At 34.2% G+C, this 16054-nt stretch overlaps 1 protein-coding gene across 2 annotated transcripts in view; it reads right to left on the bottom strand.

Moving 5' to 3' along the window:
* The window catches only part of LOC110031982 (calcium-transporting ATPase 3, endoplasmic reticulum-type), a 109165-nt gene that overhangs the window by 50175 nt on the left and 42936 nt on the right, over positions 1-16054 (bottom strand). For both annotated transcript variants that reach the window (XM_020735461.1, XM_020735459.1), the window contains exons 14-19: positions 9971-10029; positions 8863-9007; positions 6933-7040; positions 6285-6437; positions 6080-6184; positions 5728-5924 (exon numbers count right to left, since the gene is read on the bottom strand). In XM_020735461.1, coding sequence (XP_020591120.1) covers positions 5728-5924; positions 6080-6184; positions 6285-6437; positions 6933-7040; positions 8863-9007; positions 9971-10029 — 767 coding nt within the window. The remainder of the gene's footprint in view (positions 1-5727; positions 5925-6079; positions 6185-6284; positions 6438-6932; positions 7041-8862; positions 9008-9970; positions 10030-16054) is intronic.

Below are 16054 nucleotides of genomic sequence, written 5' to 3'. Positions count from 1 at the left end.
TTCAGAATTTGGCTTCTTTCATACTTGTTCCCTAGACGTATATGCCTACACATGCAAATTTCTTGATTCACATTCACATTTATGCACATAGCAATTCAAGCGGATAAAGACGTACAAAATTCTTCATTTTTCATTGGTATTTATGCATATATAGCATTCAAGGAGGACTGGAAATGAGGAGAATTACATTAGCCAGTTGATACGCTAAGCTATGTTAGAATTAGTGGGCCTTCGGTAGAAAGCATGGAGTTGAGGATGAAAGAGGATATGAATTCTGAAGTGTCGTAGTCAAAACAAAAAAATGGAGATTTACATACATGCCACCCAATCCTTATTTGTTTACATTTCTAACACCTCAATCCTCATGATACATATAAGAAACAAAAAAAATAGTTGTATATCAGGCATCCTAGAAAGGATTTGGATAGTATCAATACAAAACATAAGAGTTTAGGTGCTAGATAAGGAAATATAGAAGGGTTGAGTGGCATCTTTTTCTTATGATATAAAAGATTTGGGTAGGTTGCTCCCCTTACCCGTGAACGTATTTTGGTTGTTTCCCTTGTTGCCCCGGCCGTGAGCATTTATTTGGTTCTGTGGGAAGATTTTATGCTTATTTGATGTATGAGGCTATCTATTAGTTCGAAAGTTGGGGAATTTTAATTTCGGCATGAGTTTGGAAGTATTGGTGGTGGCTTCCCCAAGGTCATTTTCTTTTGAAGTTTGGGAGATTTTAAACCTCATTTTGGAAAAGCATTTGGTGAATTTGATCAATCCTACGTCTTTGGGGTTTGAAAAATCAACGCAACGTGACCCTTTATGTTTGTTAGGAAAAACCTTGGGCCCTACTTTTCTAGGTCTTTTCGATACGAGTTTTGAGAACTGATCAATTGTCATTTTCGGTGTTTTAGATGGATCAGTGCCTCCTCTCTCTCACCCCATTTTTGTTCTTTTCTTTCATTGTTTCTTGGTTCGTTCTTTTTTATGTTTATGTCTGATGCATAAGTGTCTACGTATAGCCTTTTGCTATACGTGAAACCTTCAAGCAAGGTCGCAAGTAGTCGTTTTGGGGCGTACGGTGGTGATGATAAAGGCACACCGAAGAAAGAGCAGAAAGATGCGCTATCTTATAACATCAAGATCCAGACATTTGATGAAAAATAGGATAACGGTATCCTTCACCGACATAAGTCTAACGGGAGTTGGGTCGAACCTCCTCAGGTTGTTGGCAGTCCCACGCCCGACAATGTAATCGACTCGTGGAAAACAAAAATTTTTAAAATATATATATATAAGTTTTGATAAACCCTTTTCAAGCAAAAACATATTTTTCTACGAAACAAAAATTGATAACTCTTCTTTGCATGTTTAAAATTTGTATGCATGTTAAAAACATAAAACATACTTTAAAGTTGATTGTTCACGTGAAGAATATTTGTTTAGGTTGGGAAATAGCCCATTAAGTGAGGTTCAAGTCACATTTCTAGACGAGTGGCGGGTTCTATACATTCGGGTGACCGAGTAGCCTTCGCGGACCCTCGAGTATAAATATATATCTGAGTCTAGCCCCATACGAGTGCTTGCGGTCCCCCTCACTCGAACTTTTTTGTTTTATCGAAGTTTTGGGACAGGGCACTCGTGTTACTTTTCCTTTCTTTCGGGATTTCTCCAAGATTTTTGTAGATTTTTTTTCTTTTCTTTTACTTGAGTCTTTTCTCGTTGATTTTCTCGACTTTTCCGTCATGTGTCGTTACACTCTTCTTCAGATTTCTTGGACGACGTTTCTTTCAGACTTCATTTTTTATGATGCATTTAGACTTGCTATACTTAAGGAATAGCGGATCTCATAGGCGTACAGGTTTGCTTTACATTTTACAACGCTTCATTTTTCCTGTTTCTACCTGCTATTGTTCTTTCTGTACAGCATGTTATACTATTCTTGTTTCTGTCTGCTACTGTTCTTCCTGTATAGCATGTTATATTATTCATGTTTTTACCTGCTACTGTTCTTCCTATACAGCATGATATATTATTCTTGTTTTCTACTTACTACTGTTCTTTCTGTACAACATGTTATACTAGTCATGTTTTTGTCTACTACTGTTCTACATGTACCCTACTGTTTGTCATGTATTGCACATTTTATATTACATAGCTTTAAGCATGTATTCTTTTATATAGGACATTTAGAGGACTACAACCATAGAGTCGTTTGATTTGACATCATAACTGGACACCCTAGAAAACTTAAACTCGTCACGGCAAGGAGCTTGGAGCGAATATCGTGGGCAGCACGACGAGGAACAACTTCAAGGTGGATCTACAACAGCAAAACACATTCACATCATCTATCACCTTCTTTAGTTTAAATAACAACTCATAGGATCACTAGGCTTTTTGCACAACTCTGTTGTGCAATTATAAGTCTTAACGCTTTAGGATTCCAAGGTTACTGTACTGTACGGTGTAAATCCTTCTATCTTTTTAGGCTATTTGCACAGTTCGATATTGTGTAAACATAAGCTCTAAATCTTAAATAATCTGCATGATTGAAATATCAAATAAACATCACTTCAAAGATATAAAGCCGAATATTATGATAGTTGGGAGTTCACCGGGGTTTTCCCCAGATCTGTGATATCCCCTACTTTTCTTCCCTTTGGATTCCTTAAATAATTGTTCCTATTTTGAGTCATTCCTATTTGATTTTCCCATGCCCAATCGTGAAAACCTAAACTTTGAAATTTTGAAAGCAAAACCACTTGATCTTAATCGAGAGTTTTCTTAAGTGACCACCGGTCATTTAAGATGTAATTAACTATAGGGGTTTGCCTCTATAGGGAACCTGGAACCCAGATAAAATAAACCCTATCTAATTTTTTATGTTAGATAGGGGAACTTGTTGGTCTTTTTATAAAATATTTTGCAGACCAAAACGGATGTCACAAATTCTTTAGTCTAGGTGATTGAATGCATATTACAAGTGATATATTTATTTCTTCGGGATAAGTGTATTACCTGTAGTATTGTATTCAATCATTTTAAACTATTTAAAATGTGAGACCTGTTTGATCTCACCAATTTTAAAATTAAAATGTTACTTTTAAAAATCAAAAGAGTTATATTTATATTTAAATTATTTTCAAAATTACAAAATCTTCACTTTTCCAAATCACGAAGGTAAAAAAAAAAAGGGCCGACACTCACCAAGTTGTTAGCTGACTCCCACCCCCTCCCGAAAACAAAAGGCAGAGGCAGGACTAAATTGGGTCGTCCCTAACCTTTTTCGCACCTTGGTGGTTTTGATTTTTTGATCTTATATGTATCTTTTTTTTTTGGATTTTGTGTGTGTTGTACCGTGTGAGTTGGGTGCCTACTTTTAGGCTCACTCACAGAACCTATATGTAATTTTTCAGACACAACAAAATCGCCATCTTTCTCTCATTCGTTTGAGTAGGCGGAGGACATCAAGAAACCTGTTATAAAGAATGGGAAGTCTGTCATATTTTTTACAGAAATTGAAGGTATTCAACTTGTTTCCTCCTGTCGTCTGAATTTGGTTAGGAAATTTCTATATGGTCATCCCAAAATGGAGCTCATTCGCAAAGAATTTGAACTTATGCACCTCGTTGAAGAGTGGGAAATTGGACTATTAGATGGGAGGCATATTCACATTCAAATTAGTAATGAAGATGATTACATGCGCTTATTCTCTAAAAGAATAATATGGATTGATAACAAAGCAATGAAGATTCTGAAATCGTCTGCAAATTTTGACTCACATACGGAACCGCCAGTCATTCAAGTTTGGATTCGCCTCCCTGGTCTGATATTTCATTATTTTTCTCAAAAAGTATTATACTTCATTGCCTTAGCTTATGGAAAGTCACTCAAAACGGATATTCCTACTTTTAATTTTTCATGTCCATCTGAAGCCAGAATACTTGTGGAAAGAGACATCACTACACCCGCTTCTGAGGAAATCTGGTTAGGCACACAACACCAAGAATATTGGCAGAAAGTAGAGATTGAGTCTTTTTCGTCATATTGTTCGAACTCTCGTATGTTCGGACACTCCGGTTCTCAATGTCATCATCTGTACCCCCACGTCAGACCAAAAAAGCAAATTGCTCCGCTAGAGTTTGTGATTTTATCTCCTCCTGATTAGCTCCAAGTTTTTGACACTATTGATCATCAGAAGGATACCCCAGACGACGTCACTTTCCCCGCAGGTAATATGTCAATCATTCAGTCCCCACTTGTAGCTCCCCCGTCTTTGGAACCTCCTATCGTGGGGGAAAAAGAGATTCTCCAGACCCCGCCTGCTTTAGAACATATCACTGATAATACAAGTGAAAATACTTTTACTGTTTCACTATTGTCTCATCACGTTCAAAAAAATGTTGGTATTACTCAGGCTCATGGGGATCATGATGTGCAACGACCTAGAACTATCTGACTACCTTTGGAATCTACTGATCAAATAAGTCAATCATCGGATAAGGAATGGTAGGTCTACACATCCGGAGGAAGATGAAAAATGAAAATTTACTTGAGCTCAGGAACCTGATGGATGACACTTTGGTTACTACGGACAATGGTACTCAACTTACTAATTTGTTAGCCGACTCACTTCCGCGAACTAGGAGCGGGAGGACTAAAGTGGGACGTCCCTAGCACCTTTGTGCCCTTTTGTTACTTTTGGTTTTTTTTTTTTTTTTATGTATCTTTGCTTTATTTGAGTTTTGTGTGTGTTGTTTTGCATGAGTTAAGCTTTCTTTTAGGCCTTCTCATGCAACATTTCTGTATCTTTCTTCCGTATTAATATATTTACCCTTGGGCTTTAAAAAAAAAATATGTCTTATGTTCTTTTTATGGAGAAGTATATCTATTTAAGGACAATATTGTAGCCCATTTCAATGCCATAGAGCCAAAAGATATTGTAAAACGTTATGTTGACACTGGAAAACAAAAAATACAAGGTCAAAATAAATAGATAAACTTTCTCTGCAGATCTCAGACTAGAAACAAAAACATCGTGTAGTTTTGCTTCTCATAAAAGCTAAAAGAAGCTTATGAAATCAATGCTCAGAGAGAAATAAAAAAACAAAGTAAACTACTGTTCCGAGGCTATGTCAAACAGGCTAAACGATGATGTAATAATTCGACAAATACCTACAAACATCTAAGCAGATAAAAGTAGTGAGTATATTGTCTATAACATAATCCGTGCTAGTGAGGTCCTTTTGACATGAAAAATAACAAAATTGAAACCAGGCCCAGAAAAGAGATATAATTAACTAATCCTAAAACAGGATCAAAAGGCATCAAATTCGTCACGCTACTGCTATAAATGGAAGATTTTGACACGCCAATGCCTTCACTAAGAAACCATCAATACTAATAAGATATAACACTAGTTTTTCCCTTAAAGCAACAAAAAGATATAACATTTCACATTAAAAGGCATTGGAGCATTCCTTCTACATCCAAGAAATCAGTAAAAGTTAAAGAAAATAATCTGTAAAACATGAAAATAGCATAAATAAATAAATGAATCAGCCACAGAGAAAAATCTTACCTATTTAGAACATTTGATAGACACATACAAAAAGAATTAAAATATTACGAGCATAATTATAGACATTAATCATTTTATGCTGGGAAAAGTATCTCAACATTGCAAAGTACAGGTCTGCACGTGTGAACGCTAGAAGACAAACTGACCTCTGGAATCTTGCCTCCAACTCATTACGGATATCAATTGTAAGTGGAACAGAAGAACCATCTTCATTGCACAAAATATGTGTGCATCTTGAAATTATACTTTCTGGAGCACCTTTAGAAAACATAATCTCCTGTTGCTTCCTTGAACAGAGAACGCTCATCATTTTTCGGTCCCGAGAAAACTCCAAAACGGAGATCTACACCAAAGACTTGGATATCAGGAATAATTATAAACTAAAAAAATTTAAAATTAAGAAAAAAAAAAGAAACTAGTTTGTATTATGTGCAAATTTTGACAATGAGCATTAGTAGCTTGCAAAGCTCGAACGGTAAAATACAGAAAAGATGGAACCTTTTTGAACTGGTGCTCCCAATAATGGTTGCAGTAAGAAGCTCGCTCATGTTTACTCAACATATTCAGAGCTGAAGGCATAGAATCAAAGCCAGGTAGGCCAACCTGATGACATTTCATACGAATAAATAGCTATTCTTTGCAAAATTATTGTCCCTTCTAAGCAATTAAAAGAAAAGTCATCCTCTTGCCAAAATCAACTGACCTTTTCGACTAGTACCCGGAGAGCAACTTCAGTTGACTCACCGATCTTTTCATAGCTCCTCTTATCCGGATTATATTGCAGAATGGACTCGTTGCAAAGAGCTGAGCACATGGCTATATGAAGTAGGCATGGATACTGTGCAGTGAACTCGAGCTGCATATATAGGCTTAGGTCACAAGGAAAAACACTCCAAAATTTTTAATAAATAGAACATACCAATTTTTAAATATTTTTCACTTTATGCTTAGTTTGTCATACACGTTGTTCAGTAGGGAAAACAAGAAGATAGAGCTCTTGTGAAATTAAGTTTTTCAATAATCTTAAGAATTACCTAACAAGTTGAATGTTTCATCCAAGAATTGAAGAATGAGATTATCCTACTTTTAGCAGATAAAAAGTGAATATGCAGGAGTTTATGCTAAAAAATATTAAAATATAAACTAATAATCTATAACTTGCTGTAGAAAAGCAAAACAAAAGATGGAATATAAAGCATTCCCCTCTCCATTACAAACAAAAACTAACACTGCTACAATATTTCAAAGTTCCTATTTAAAATTTTCAAAATAAAAAAGTCAAAGTTATCGAAACTTAATCAACCTTATTCCATTATCTAAATCATGGAATATGCAAGTCTGTAAATACAACCTGCATCCCGGCAGCATCAAAAATCAGACCCTCTGGTGCAAAAGTCGTCCCACTAACAGTGTACTCATGAGTAATAGGACTGCGATGCACAGATCCGACAACACAAATCTGTATATTATTGCAGAGAAAATAATGCCCATTAATTAATGAAATTTTGACGCTAGAATTCTATAAAAATACTGCAAAATTATCAGGAGCAACATATATAACAAGTTTAAAAACAAACTATAAACAATAAAGTTTAGTCAAGACCAAAAGAGTAACAACTCAAAGTTGCAAGAGGGCGTAAAAAGCCTGATCCCAAAAACGTTCAGGTTTCAGTAGAAGAATAATAAATTGGGCTACCATGTGAGCATCCTAAGATAGTAAGAACAATTTTCTGTGTTCTCTTATATGGTACAATTTCTCATGATTGGGATAATTCTTCAATCATAAACATAGGATGAACACTTTGCAAATAATCTTCCTTGGAAAATAATTTATGGGAATATTGAAATCACGCATCATGTATCATGTATCGTTGCCTGAATGCAGTGTTTCTGCCAATATCACTTTTGATTGTTTCCCAAGTACCAACAATTCAACCATCCAATATTGCACTGTTATTGTTTCTCTTGAATTGTGACATTTAAATCGGTCAACTACCCTCCAAATGGAGCCCAACCACCACGCAGAATACTTTTCTATTATTTAGAAAAGCTGTCATCCAACAGTTAACCTGCCAAAGCATGCAATTTAGAGGAAACTTGACCTACAAATCATTTAACTGGAGCTTAAGACAGGCGAAGTTTGACAGTCCGTGCAACTAGCTGGAATCTATCAGCGCCAAGTAAATTTTCATTTTTACCCTTGTACTGTTTCTCTTCAGCTTTTGTTAACGTTAACAAATGAAAAATTGCCAGAGTTACTTGCTGAAAACATGAGGTCAAATGTGTGTTCACTTCAGAAGATGCACCAGTAGAGAATAGGGTGTTGCTTTCCCATACAGGGTAGAAAATCTACACCGCTTTCTGCAATAGAACGTGCCTAGTGAAGCATCTAGGAGAAGAAACATTTCTAAAGTAAAAAACCTCAAGTAAAGTGCATGATCTCTCCTCGAATCTACCATAAGTTTTGATTAAGCAAAATCAGAACACAAGGACCCTAATTGCATATATTAGTTCAACTAAATAGAATACATAACAGAAAGTGAGAGCCTTGAGTCTAGATAGAGACATGATATCTTTTGAGCCTTCAAAGAAGATTTCTAAGGTGATGGTTAAAAAACAGAACAGAAGCTATGGTATATGGTGGAATTGATGAGCTCCTAAAAAATACAGGTCGGAAATAAATCAACCAAGAAAGTCAAAGTCCTAAGGAATGCAAGAATGCTGCACATGTCTGAAAAAAAATGACTAGCAGGGAGTAATAAACATTAGAATAATGTGCTGGCAGTTTTATTATACTATGATGAAAAGAAATCACCCATTTAAATCAGCATTCCTATTAAAAAGTGGTTAAAAAATTCTATCATAAGGACAAGCATTTTTAAATTTTAAAGGATCTATCTGGGGCGGTATTTCAATAATTTGCTTTATAGAATACTGCCACACATCAATTTAGCTACTATTTTCTTGTCGTTTTTAGAAAAAAAAATTATAGAGAACTAGTTTTAAACCAGATAAGTTAGTGTGGTAACCTTTAAAAAGTTCATGTCCAACTGCTTCAAAAGAGAATAATTGTAATACCCACATCAGCTTTCAAAAAAACTTTTTAGTATAATAATTTTATAATTTCCATTAAAATAACTTGTAGCAGTCATGAACCGACCCGAGGGCCCGACGATTAACAATATCAAGTATCTTTATGATTGAATAGCAATTAAAGAACATTACAATTGATAATTTACAGAAAAAACTATGCATAGCAAACAAGGGTTTGCTCAACTCACTTTTGACACGGACATCATGTTTGTTGTTAGGGTACCAGTCTTGTCACTACAAATAATAGTTGTGCACCCTAAGGTCTCCACAGAAGGTAGAGATCTCACAATTGCATGTAAACGTGCCATTCTTTTAGTTCCAAGAGCCAGGCACCTAAATGAACACAAAAATTAAGCCAAGAAAAACTAAAAGAAAATAACTATGAGAGACATCAAATTCATCGAACGTGGAATAAGCAAGGACGCAAACAAAAAACAAGAAAGATTTCTCCAATAACAAGTATTCACAATTCATAGTTTTTAAAAAGTGAAACTGGAAAAATCAATTGCCAATTGAGAAATTCTGCAAACAATAAGCTTATCTGCTTTTTAAAACTGAACAGCTATTAAGAGCAATACAAAGGCTTGAATTGCTGGGCACACATGTGAAACATTATTAAAGCAAAATTGGAATAATTCAAGGAAAATTTTCATGAATTTAATTATTAACAAAAACTAAGAAGTGAAGTGACAGATGATAGCTCTTCAAAATAAGGGAATACTCTTTCACTGGATTATCACTTGCCATGCTTAAATAGAAAGCACTTCACACTTTACATCAGTGTAAATTTATTTCAAAAACTTATCAGAACTCCAATGAGAGTTTCAATATCACAGACCCTGCAGCATGTCTTAACTTTTCATGGCAAAGTAGTTCATAACATCAATTGGCTAGCCCATGCAAGACATTTGAAGAGCAATAAAAAGACAACTTCATCATATAAGGGTCATTCAAACGCAAAAATAACTTTCACCAAATAGCAGTTTTCCTTAAAATGTGGCTGATGGAGATTTACATGAACACAGAACGAACCTGTACCTTATAAATAACTTGATTAGATAATGATCATACCCCTTTCTAATCTAATTTACCTAGTGTTGTTTTTTTTCTCTTTCCTCGTGAACCTTGACTATTTTAAAATGTATCATTCTTGCCTTCGGTAATGTTTGCATTAAATTACTTGACAACAAAAAACAAAGGTAAGAAATAATGAAAGATGCTTACTATACGCTCAAAACAGACATGAGAATTTTCTCATATAAATATAGTCAATCTAGCAAAACCAAGTACACTCACGTAGTAACAACAGCTGGAAGCCCTTCAGGAATTGCTGCAACTGCAAGAGCCACTGCAACCTATTCAAATCAAGCATCAGAAGATAGAAAGAGAGGAATGTAAAACAGCTAGTGCTGGCGTTAGTTGAGAGCATTGATGGAACCATTGGACTCAGGGTAGCAAGTCTTTCACTAGCCTAGATCTGAGACACCAAGTAGTTTATATGGAATGAAAGTTTAGCCCTTAAATTCACCCGTTATTTGAAATTATAATTCAACCACTAGCTAAAAGTATTAATCTACACCATTAGTGTAGAAATTACTAATTATAAGACAGAATACTCGCTAAAAATATCAGCTTTAATAGGCTGCCTTGCGGTTATGAATGCAAACAAACAATTAAATAGTCTTCTAATATCACACTGTGAATTTGTCGTTAGACATGGATCAATTCTATGTAAAAATAAGGCATACTCAATGCATCAATCCCCATTGATATAAAATATTAAAGAGTTATTGCATGCAATCTCAATCCGCATTTGCAGATAGGTTGTTTCCGGTCATGTTTGAGTTTGAATGTTATCTTCAAAGAGTTGTAATTGTGAACAACCAAAACTTGCAATATCAACAAAACTGTCATCAAATTGACTCATGACCTGGCCATATCTGGAAATTTTAAAAACTCAACCTTTTAGCTTGAGCAATAAGAATCTTTATAATTTGTGGCATTGAAAAAAATTAATCAAACAACCTACAGAACCTGGCATTAACATATGTTTCTCAATGATAGAATTGTCGTTTATGCAGGGGTCAACTTTCTTGAAACTAGACTTCATGGGAAAAGTGACATTATTCGAAATATTACTAGATCCATCGAGCAAACATAATAATTGACAAGTTAGCCTTTAGCGAAAAGAGAAAAAAAACGGGATTCCTGCCTGGATGTATGATAAATAGCATATTCAATTTTTGAAATGTTTTTATTTACAAGTTAAATTAATAGAAATTACTTCTGGACTTCATGATAAGCATTATTTAGTTTGTAAGATAAAATTACACTTAATCATGATAATGAGCTAATATAAGGTTTTGGAAGGTTGAAGAGCATCGCGAACAGAGCATATGGCATAGAATTAGTTAATCAGCTTACTATGATAGTTAAGATTTTAATTTTAGATATTTTTCAACCAAAGTTTAAAAAGGCGAAAACGGAAATTGAGGCAATTTGCTTTATGGCATAGAATTAGTTAATCACCTTACTATGATAGTTAAGATTTTAATTTTAGATATTTTTTCAACCAAAGTTTAAAAAGGCGAAATAAAAAATTGAGGCTATTTGCTTTATCAAGTCGAGGCGTAAACTCTGGTCTACTCGTCTTTGGCCGACATTATCCCTTCGACACAGTGGTTGGTGAACTAATCATCACAATTGTCCGAGGTTGTAGAAAAACTCTGCTGGCGCAAGTAAAGTGGCGTTCTCTGCTGATACCATTAGAAGTTGAAATCCTCATCTAAGCATGTACATATAAGCATTCACATATAAGCATTCACATATAAGCTATTTCATTCTTCATACAAATTATTCTGAAATATTTCACTGCAATCTACTATCATGTATACTTCTCTATTGTGTAATTATTCATCATGCATATCTTTTATATCATTCATATATCTATCTCATGCATCTCATTTATATCATGCATATATTTCCTACATGTCTATCTTATATATAATGTTTATCTAAATATCAGTCATCTCATGCATGCATAATTTTTCTTACTATATTTATCATGCATATCTTTCATATCTAGCAATATGAAAAATCTGTTGCAATATAAATCTAACTGAACTAAAACATACATATAAATTAACATACATTCTGAAATAAAGAAAATTACTGAAATTTAGAAATGTAATTATTCGCTTCAGTTGTCATGCTAAACTCTTATTATTTGATAGCAAGCTAGAGGTTGTGGTGACTTTTACGTGGTGATTAATAACCTATACAACATAATATTAAACTTAAGACTCAAGAATACTATTAACTTAGAATTAATTTACCTAAAATTTATATGTCACTTTATAGTGAAGGTTCACACTCTCGCCTCAAGCCTGTCGCCCGGTAAATAACCTAGAATCCACAATTAACTTTAGATTTTAAAATACCTAGGTTAATAAAGTAACTTAACCAAAAATATAAATGATTTGCTACAACACAACCTTAAACAACCTTCTTGGCAACCAATCTTTCTCTAAAGCTACCAAATTTACTTTCCATCACCTCCAACCACACTCTCCTATGTTAATATCATGCTAGAATCCTTTTGAAAGCTCGCAAAAGTCGTTTGACCCTTCCGGGACATAATCGGCGCCTTCGACGGCTACCAGAAAGGAAAAATACACGAAAACAAGAGAAAACTCAAAATGAAAACAACAACAACAACAAAGCCTTAATCCCACTACGTGGGGTCGGCTACATGAATTTTTTTCTCCACTGCGACCTATTTAGTGTCATATTTTCATTTAATTCTAATAAATTAAGATAATTTTTAATAAAAAAAATCAAGTTTTCCTAGGTCTACTTTTGGCTTTCTTAACATAAGTCAAATCTAAAACATCTACTCTCCGAATCGGATCAGATGGTCGATGTTTAATGTGACCAAACCAAAAGTGATATATATGCACAACATTACTTAAATTATCATAAATATTGAATGTTTATAAATATATTGATTCTTATGCACATGGGAAATTAATATTTATTTTGTGAAAGTGATACTTTTATTGGATGCTTGTATGTGCATTATTGGCTATAATGGAGTCACTCTTTGATGATACTAGTGAAGGAACACTAAGGTACTTGTGAACGTAAATAGAAAATAATATTTATGTTGATGTGTCTTAATTGATACAACTTTTAGACGGTGCTCCTATGATGGTTATAGATGTATAAAATGATATTGGTATGTTATTGATATAGTAAAATTCAATGATAGCATCTCAAATGTTAATATTGATTTATTAAAATTTTAGCTAGCATGCATTTGTTTTTTTCCTCGTATTACTGAAGTTTAAAAATATGACTATTCACTAGCTTGTTTAACTTATTGTTATTTAAAACTAATTTTTTATGTTAATTAAGTGATTAAAGATGGGCGATAAAAAGAATAATATTTATAAAATACACATACAACTAGTTACGAGTTAATTTAAATATATTGTTTAATTTAATTTAATTAGTGATTTTTTTATCTGTTAACAGCTAGTTATAGAAAATGAACATCGCAATTTCAATTCACCATCCGACTTTTTGTTCCTGTCTTGGTTAATTTGAAGCCCAAAACCGATCGTGACAAAAGTGATATCAGAGCTAAGGTTTTAATTAATTAATGTAACCTAGACGAAAGAGCCAACAAGTTAATTATAAAAAACTTAATAAGAAATGACTTGAGGCCTGTTCTAAATTTCAGGAACAAAATTGTTGTAAGTTCGGAAGATTGTAATGTCTCATTTTTTAATTACTCAAGAGAGGAATCGATGCATAGAGCAGAGGAAGAAAAAATGAATAAACGAAGAAGCAAGGAGACGAAAAACCAAATTGAGGCAGGAGATGAAGCGAAAGGGTCGGAAGCCAAGGAGGTGAGTTCTTCTATAAAACATCATAGTGGACTTACCTGCAGCCTCGAGCGACTATCGTAAGAAGGATAGAGGGATCGAGCAGCTAGGGCCTAAGTGAGTGCGAGAAGAGTGTAAGTCAAAGGCCATATAAACTATTGATAAAGGTTCCCCCCCAACATGGTAGTTATCAATAGCCCCATGATACCACGATTCCCTATATTTTGTCATCGTCTATTCAGAACGGTTCCAGGATTTCATCGCCGCCTGAACATTAGGAGTCGGGAATACCACATCTATTCATAGCATACTTGCAAACACTCATGTAATAGTCTCCCCATAACATTCCTTATATTTTTTATTAAACCATAATACATATAGTAAACATTCATAGGCATTTCAAACATCATATACACAAGTTATATCAAATGAATATCTGCAGGTAATTAGTTCATAAGCATGGACACATGTATCATAGCATAGTAGCATCGTATATGTAGTAAAAGAAATCAACAGACATTCATACATTCCAAACAAATATTTATCTACAATATGCAAAAAAGTCTAAATGCAACAATATCGAATATATACATAAAACCTATAGAATGTTATTTTTACTAAATTAGAATAAGATGATTTCACCTGACTTGACGGAGCGGCATTGCGATGAGTTCCCTCACGCTCGTCTCGAGCTCGATCCCTCGCTTAAACATTATGAAATCGGTGTACAACACAGAATTTTGTGAAATTTTAGCTCGTATTGTTATTTAACCAAAAACATTTTTTAAATGTCAGCGCATACCTCAAAAAGACTTCTCAGCATAAAATCAACTTTCGGAAACTTCCTATTCTTCTCAACACTTCCTAACACTTCAATCTTCTCATCCCCTGCACTAATTTTGTGCTAAAACCAATATGGAAGCTCGCCAACCAATTTAGACACCTCAAACACAAGTATGGTGCCTTCGACAGCTAACGGAAAAGAAAAATGCACAAAAATTGAGGCAAATACCAAGATAGAAGCAACCGAAAAGAAATGAAAGTCTCAAATAGCGTAAAAGAGGGATTTGCACTTACAGAATTCTCCCAAAAGCTTTGAATCTTGCTATGCAGCACTCGACTGTCGGCTAATTACCTTCTGCTATAGTGCAAGGTCGCACAGGAGCTCTGGGAACCTTCCCAACGAGCAAATTCGGGAACAAGGAAATAAAGAGTGCGACATATAACTCATGCCCCCTTACAGCCGCATGATCTCTCATCAAATTGATGCATGCATGTATATGTGGGGGTAAGATTGCCTAGCTACAGTGAGGAATACAGGACAGGAGAGATTAGAAATGTAATTAAGGTTAAATTGTGTTATTTATATTTATATCATCAAAATTTTATATCTCACAATCCATACATAATTAATATAGTGTTTTATATGAAATTGATTGATTTCATGCATAGAATTTCATAACATTATTTTGATTAAATTTAGGGTGCTTTTCAAATTTGTTGAACTTTACCTGGTTCCCCAAATTTTGGACGTTACAACTCTCCCCTCCTTATAAAATTTATTCTCAAATTTTCTGACTTTACTTGAATAGAGGAATATTTCTGTCGCATTTCTTCCACTTTTTCCCATGTAGCTCTCTTTTCAGACATGTGATTTCACTTTATCTTGATAAAGGGAAGTTGTATGTTTCACAGATTTGTTGGTTCCCGAAATTTTGGGTGCTACATAATCAAACCAACCTGACTGAAAAATTATTGTCAGCAACCATGAGTTGCGTCGTCCAAGGGATCCTAGTAGATCTCAGGTGAATGTTTATCTAAGGGGAAAAATTTAAGCCGACTTTAGCTGACAAAAGATTTTGTATAAAGCAATTGTACCCTTCTGATTCACAACTCAATGAGCAGAAGATCAATTGAGAACATACAAGTTGCGGTCGTGATTGTAACATAATGGTATCATTTGACAGCAACCATCAAGTCAAAGGCCTTTGGTCGCAAGCGCTATTTATGGTGTCATTTGAGGGCAAAACCATGCGAACAGAGAACTCGGTTTATCATTACTGTCCTGAAATTACTTTGAGTGTGTATATATTGACACTCGATGTGATCTTAGCTCTCTTGTGAGCTGAAGTCAATAAGAAGTTAATCAACCTCAACAAATTGTTATGGAGGATGGAAAGAGTTTGTTTTTAGTGGATTTTAACTAGAAAGATTTAATTTATTTGTTTTAAATCTTTAAGTAATTAAATTTAATTTGACAATTTGATTTATTATTTTGATAACTTGATTTGAAAATTTAGTTAAAATTTGACCCATCTGGTTGAAATCTTTTATCAACTCGGACATCATCGGGACTTTGGATGCTTAATTCGAAACCTGTCAACTTTACATCTTGCTTATAAAATGATTGAGTTTAAGATTGACATACAATGATATAAGAACTTTATCAACTCTTAAGAGGATCAAGTTCATATATATATATATATATATA

This window comes from Phalaenopsis equestris, unplaced genomic scaffold (assembly GCF_001263595.1).
Source record: "Phalaenopsis equestris unplaced genomic scaffold, ASM126359v1 Scaffold000873, whole genome shotgun sequence".
NCBI lineage: Eukaryota > Viridiplantae > Streptophyta > Magnoliopsida > Asparagales > Orchidaceae > Phalaenopsis > Phalaenopsis equestris.
The sequence above is the reverse complement of the archived record's forward strand: the minus strand, read 5'-3'. Positions and strand labels throughout refer to the sequence as shown.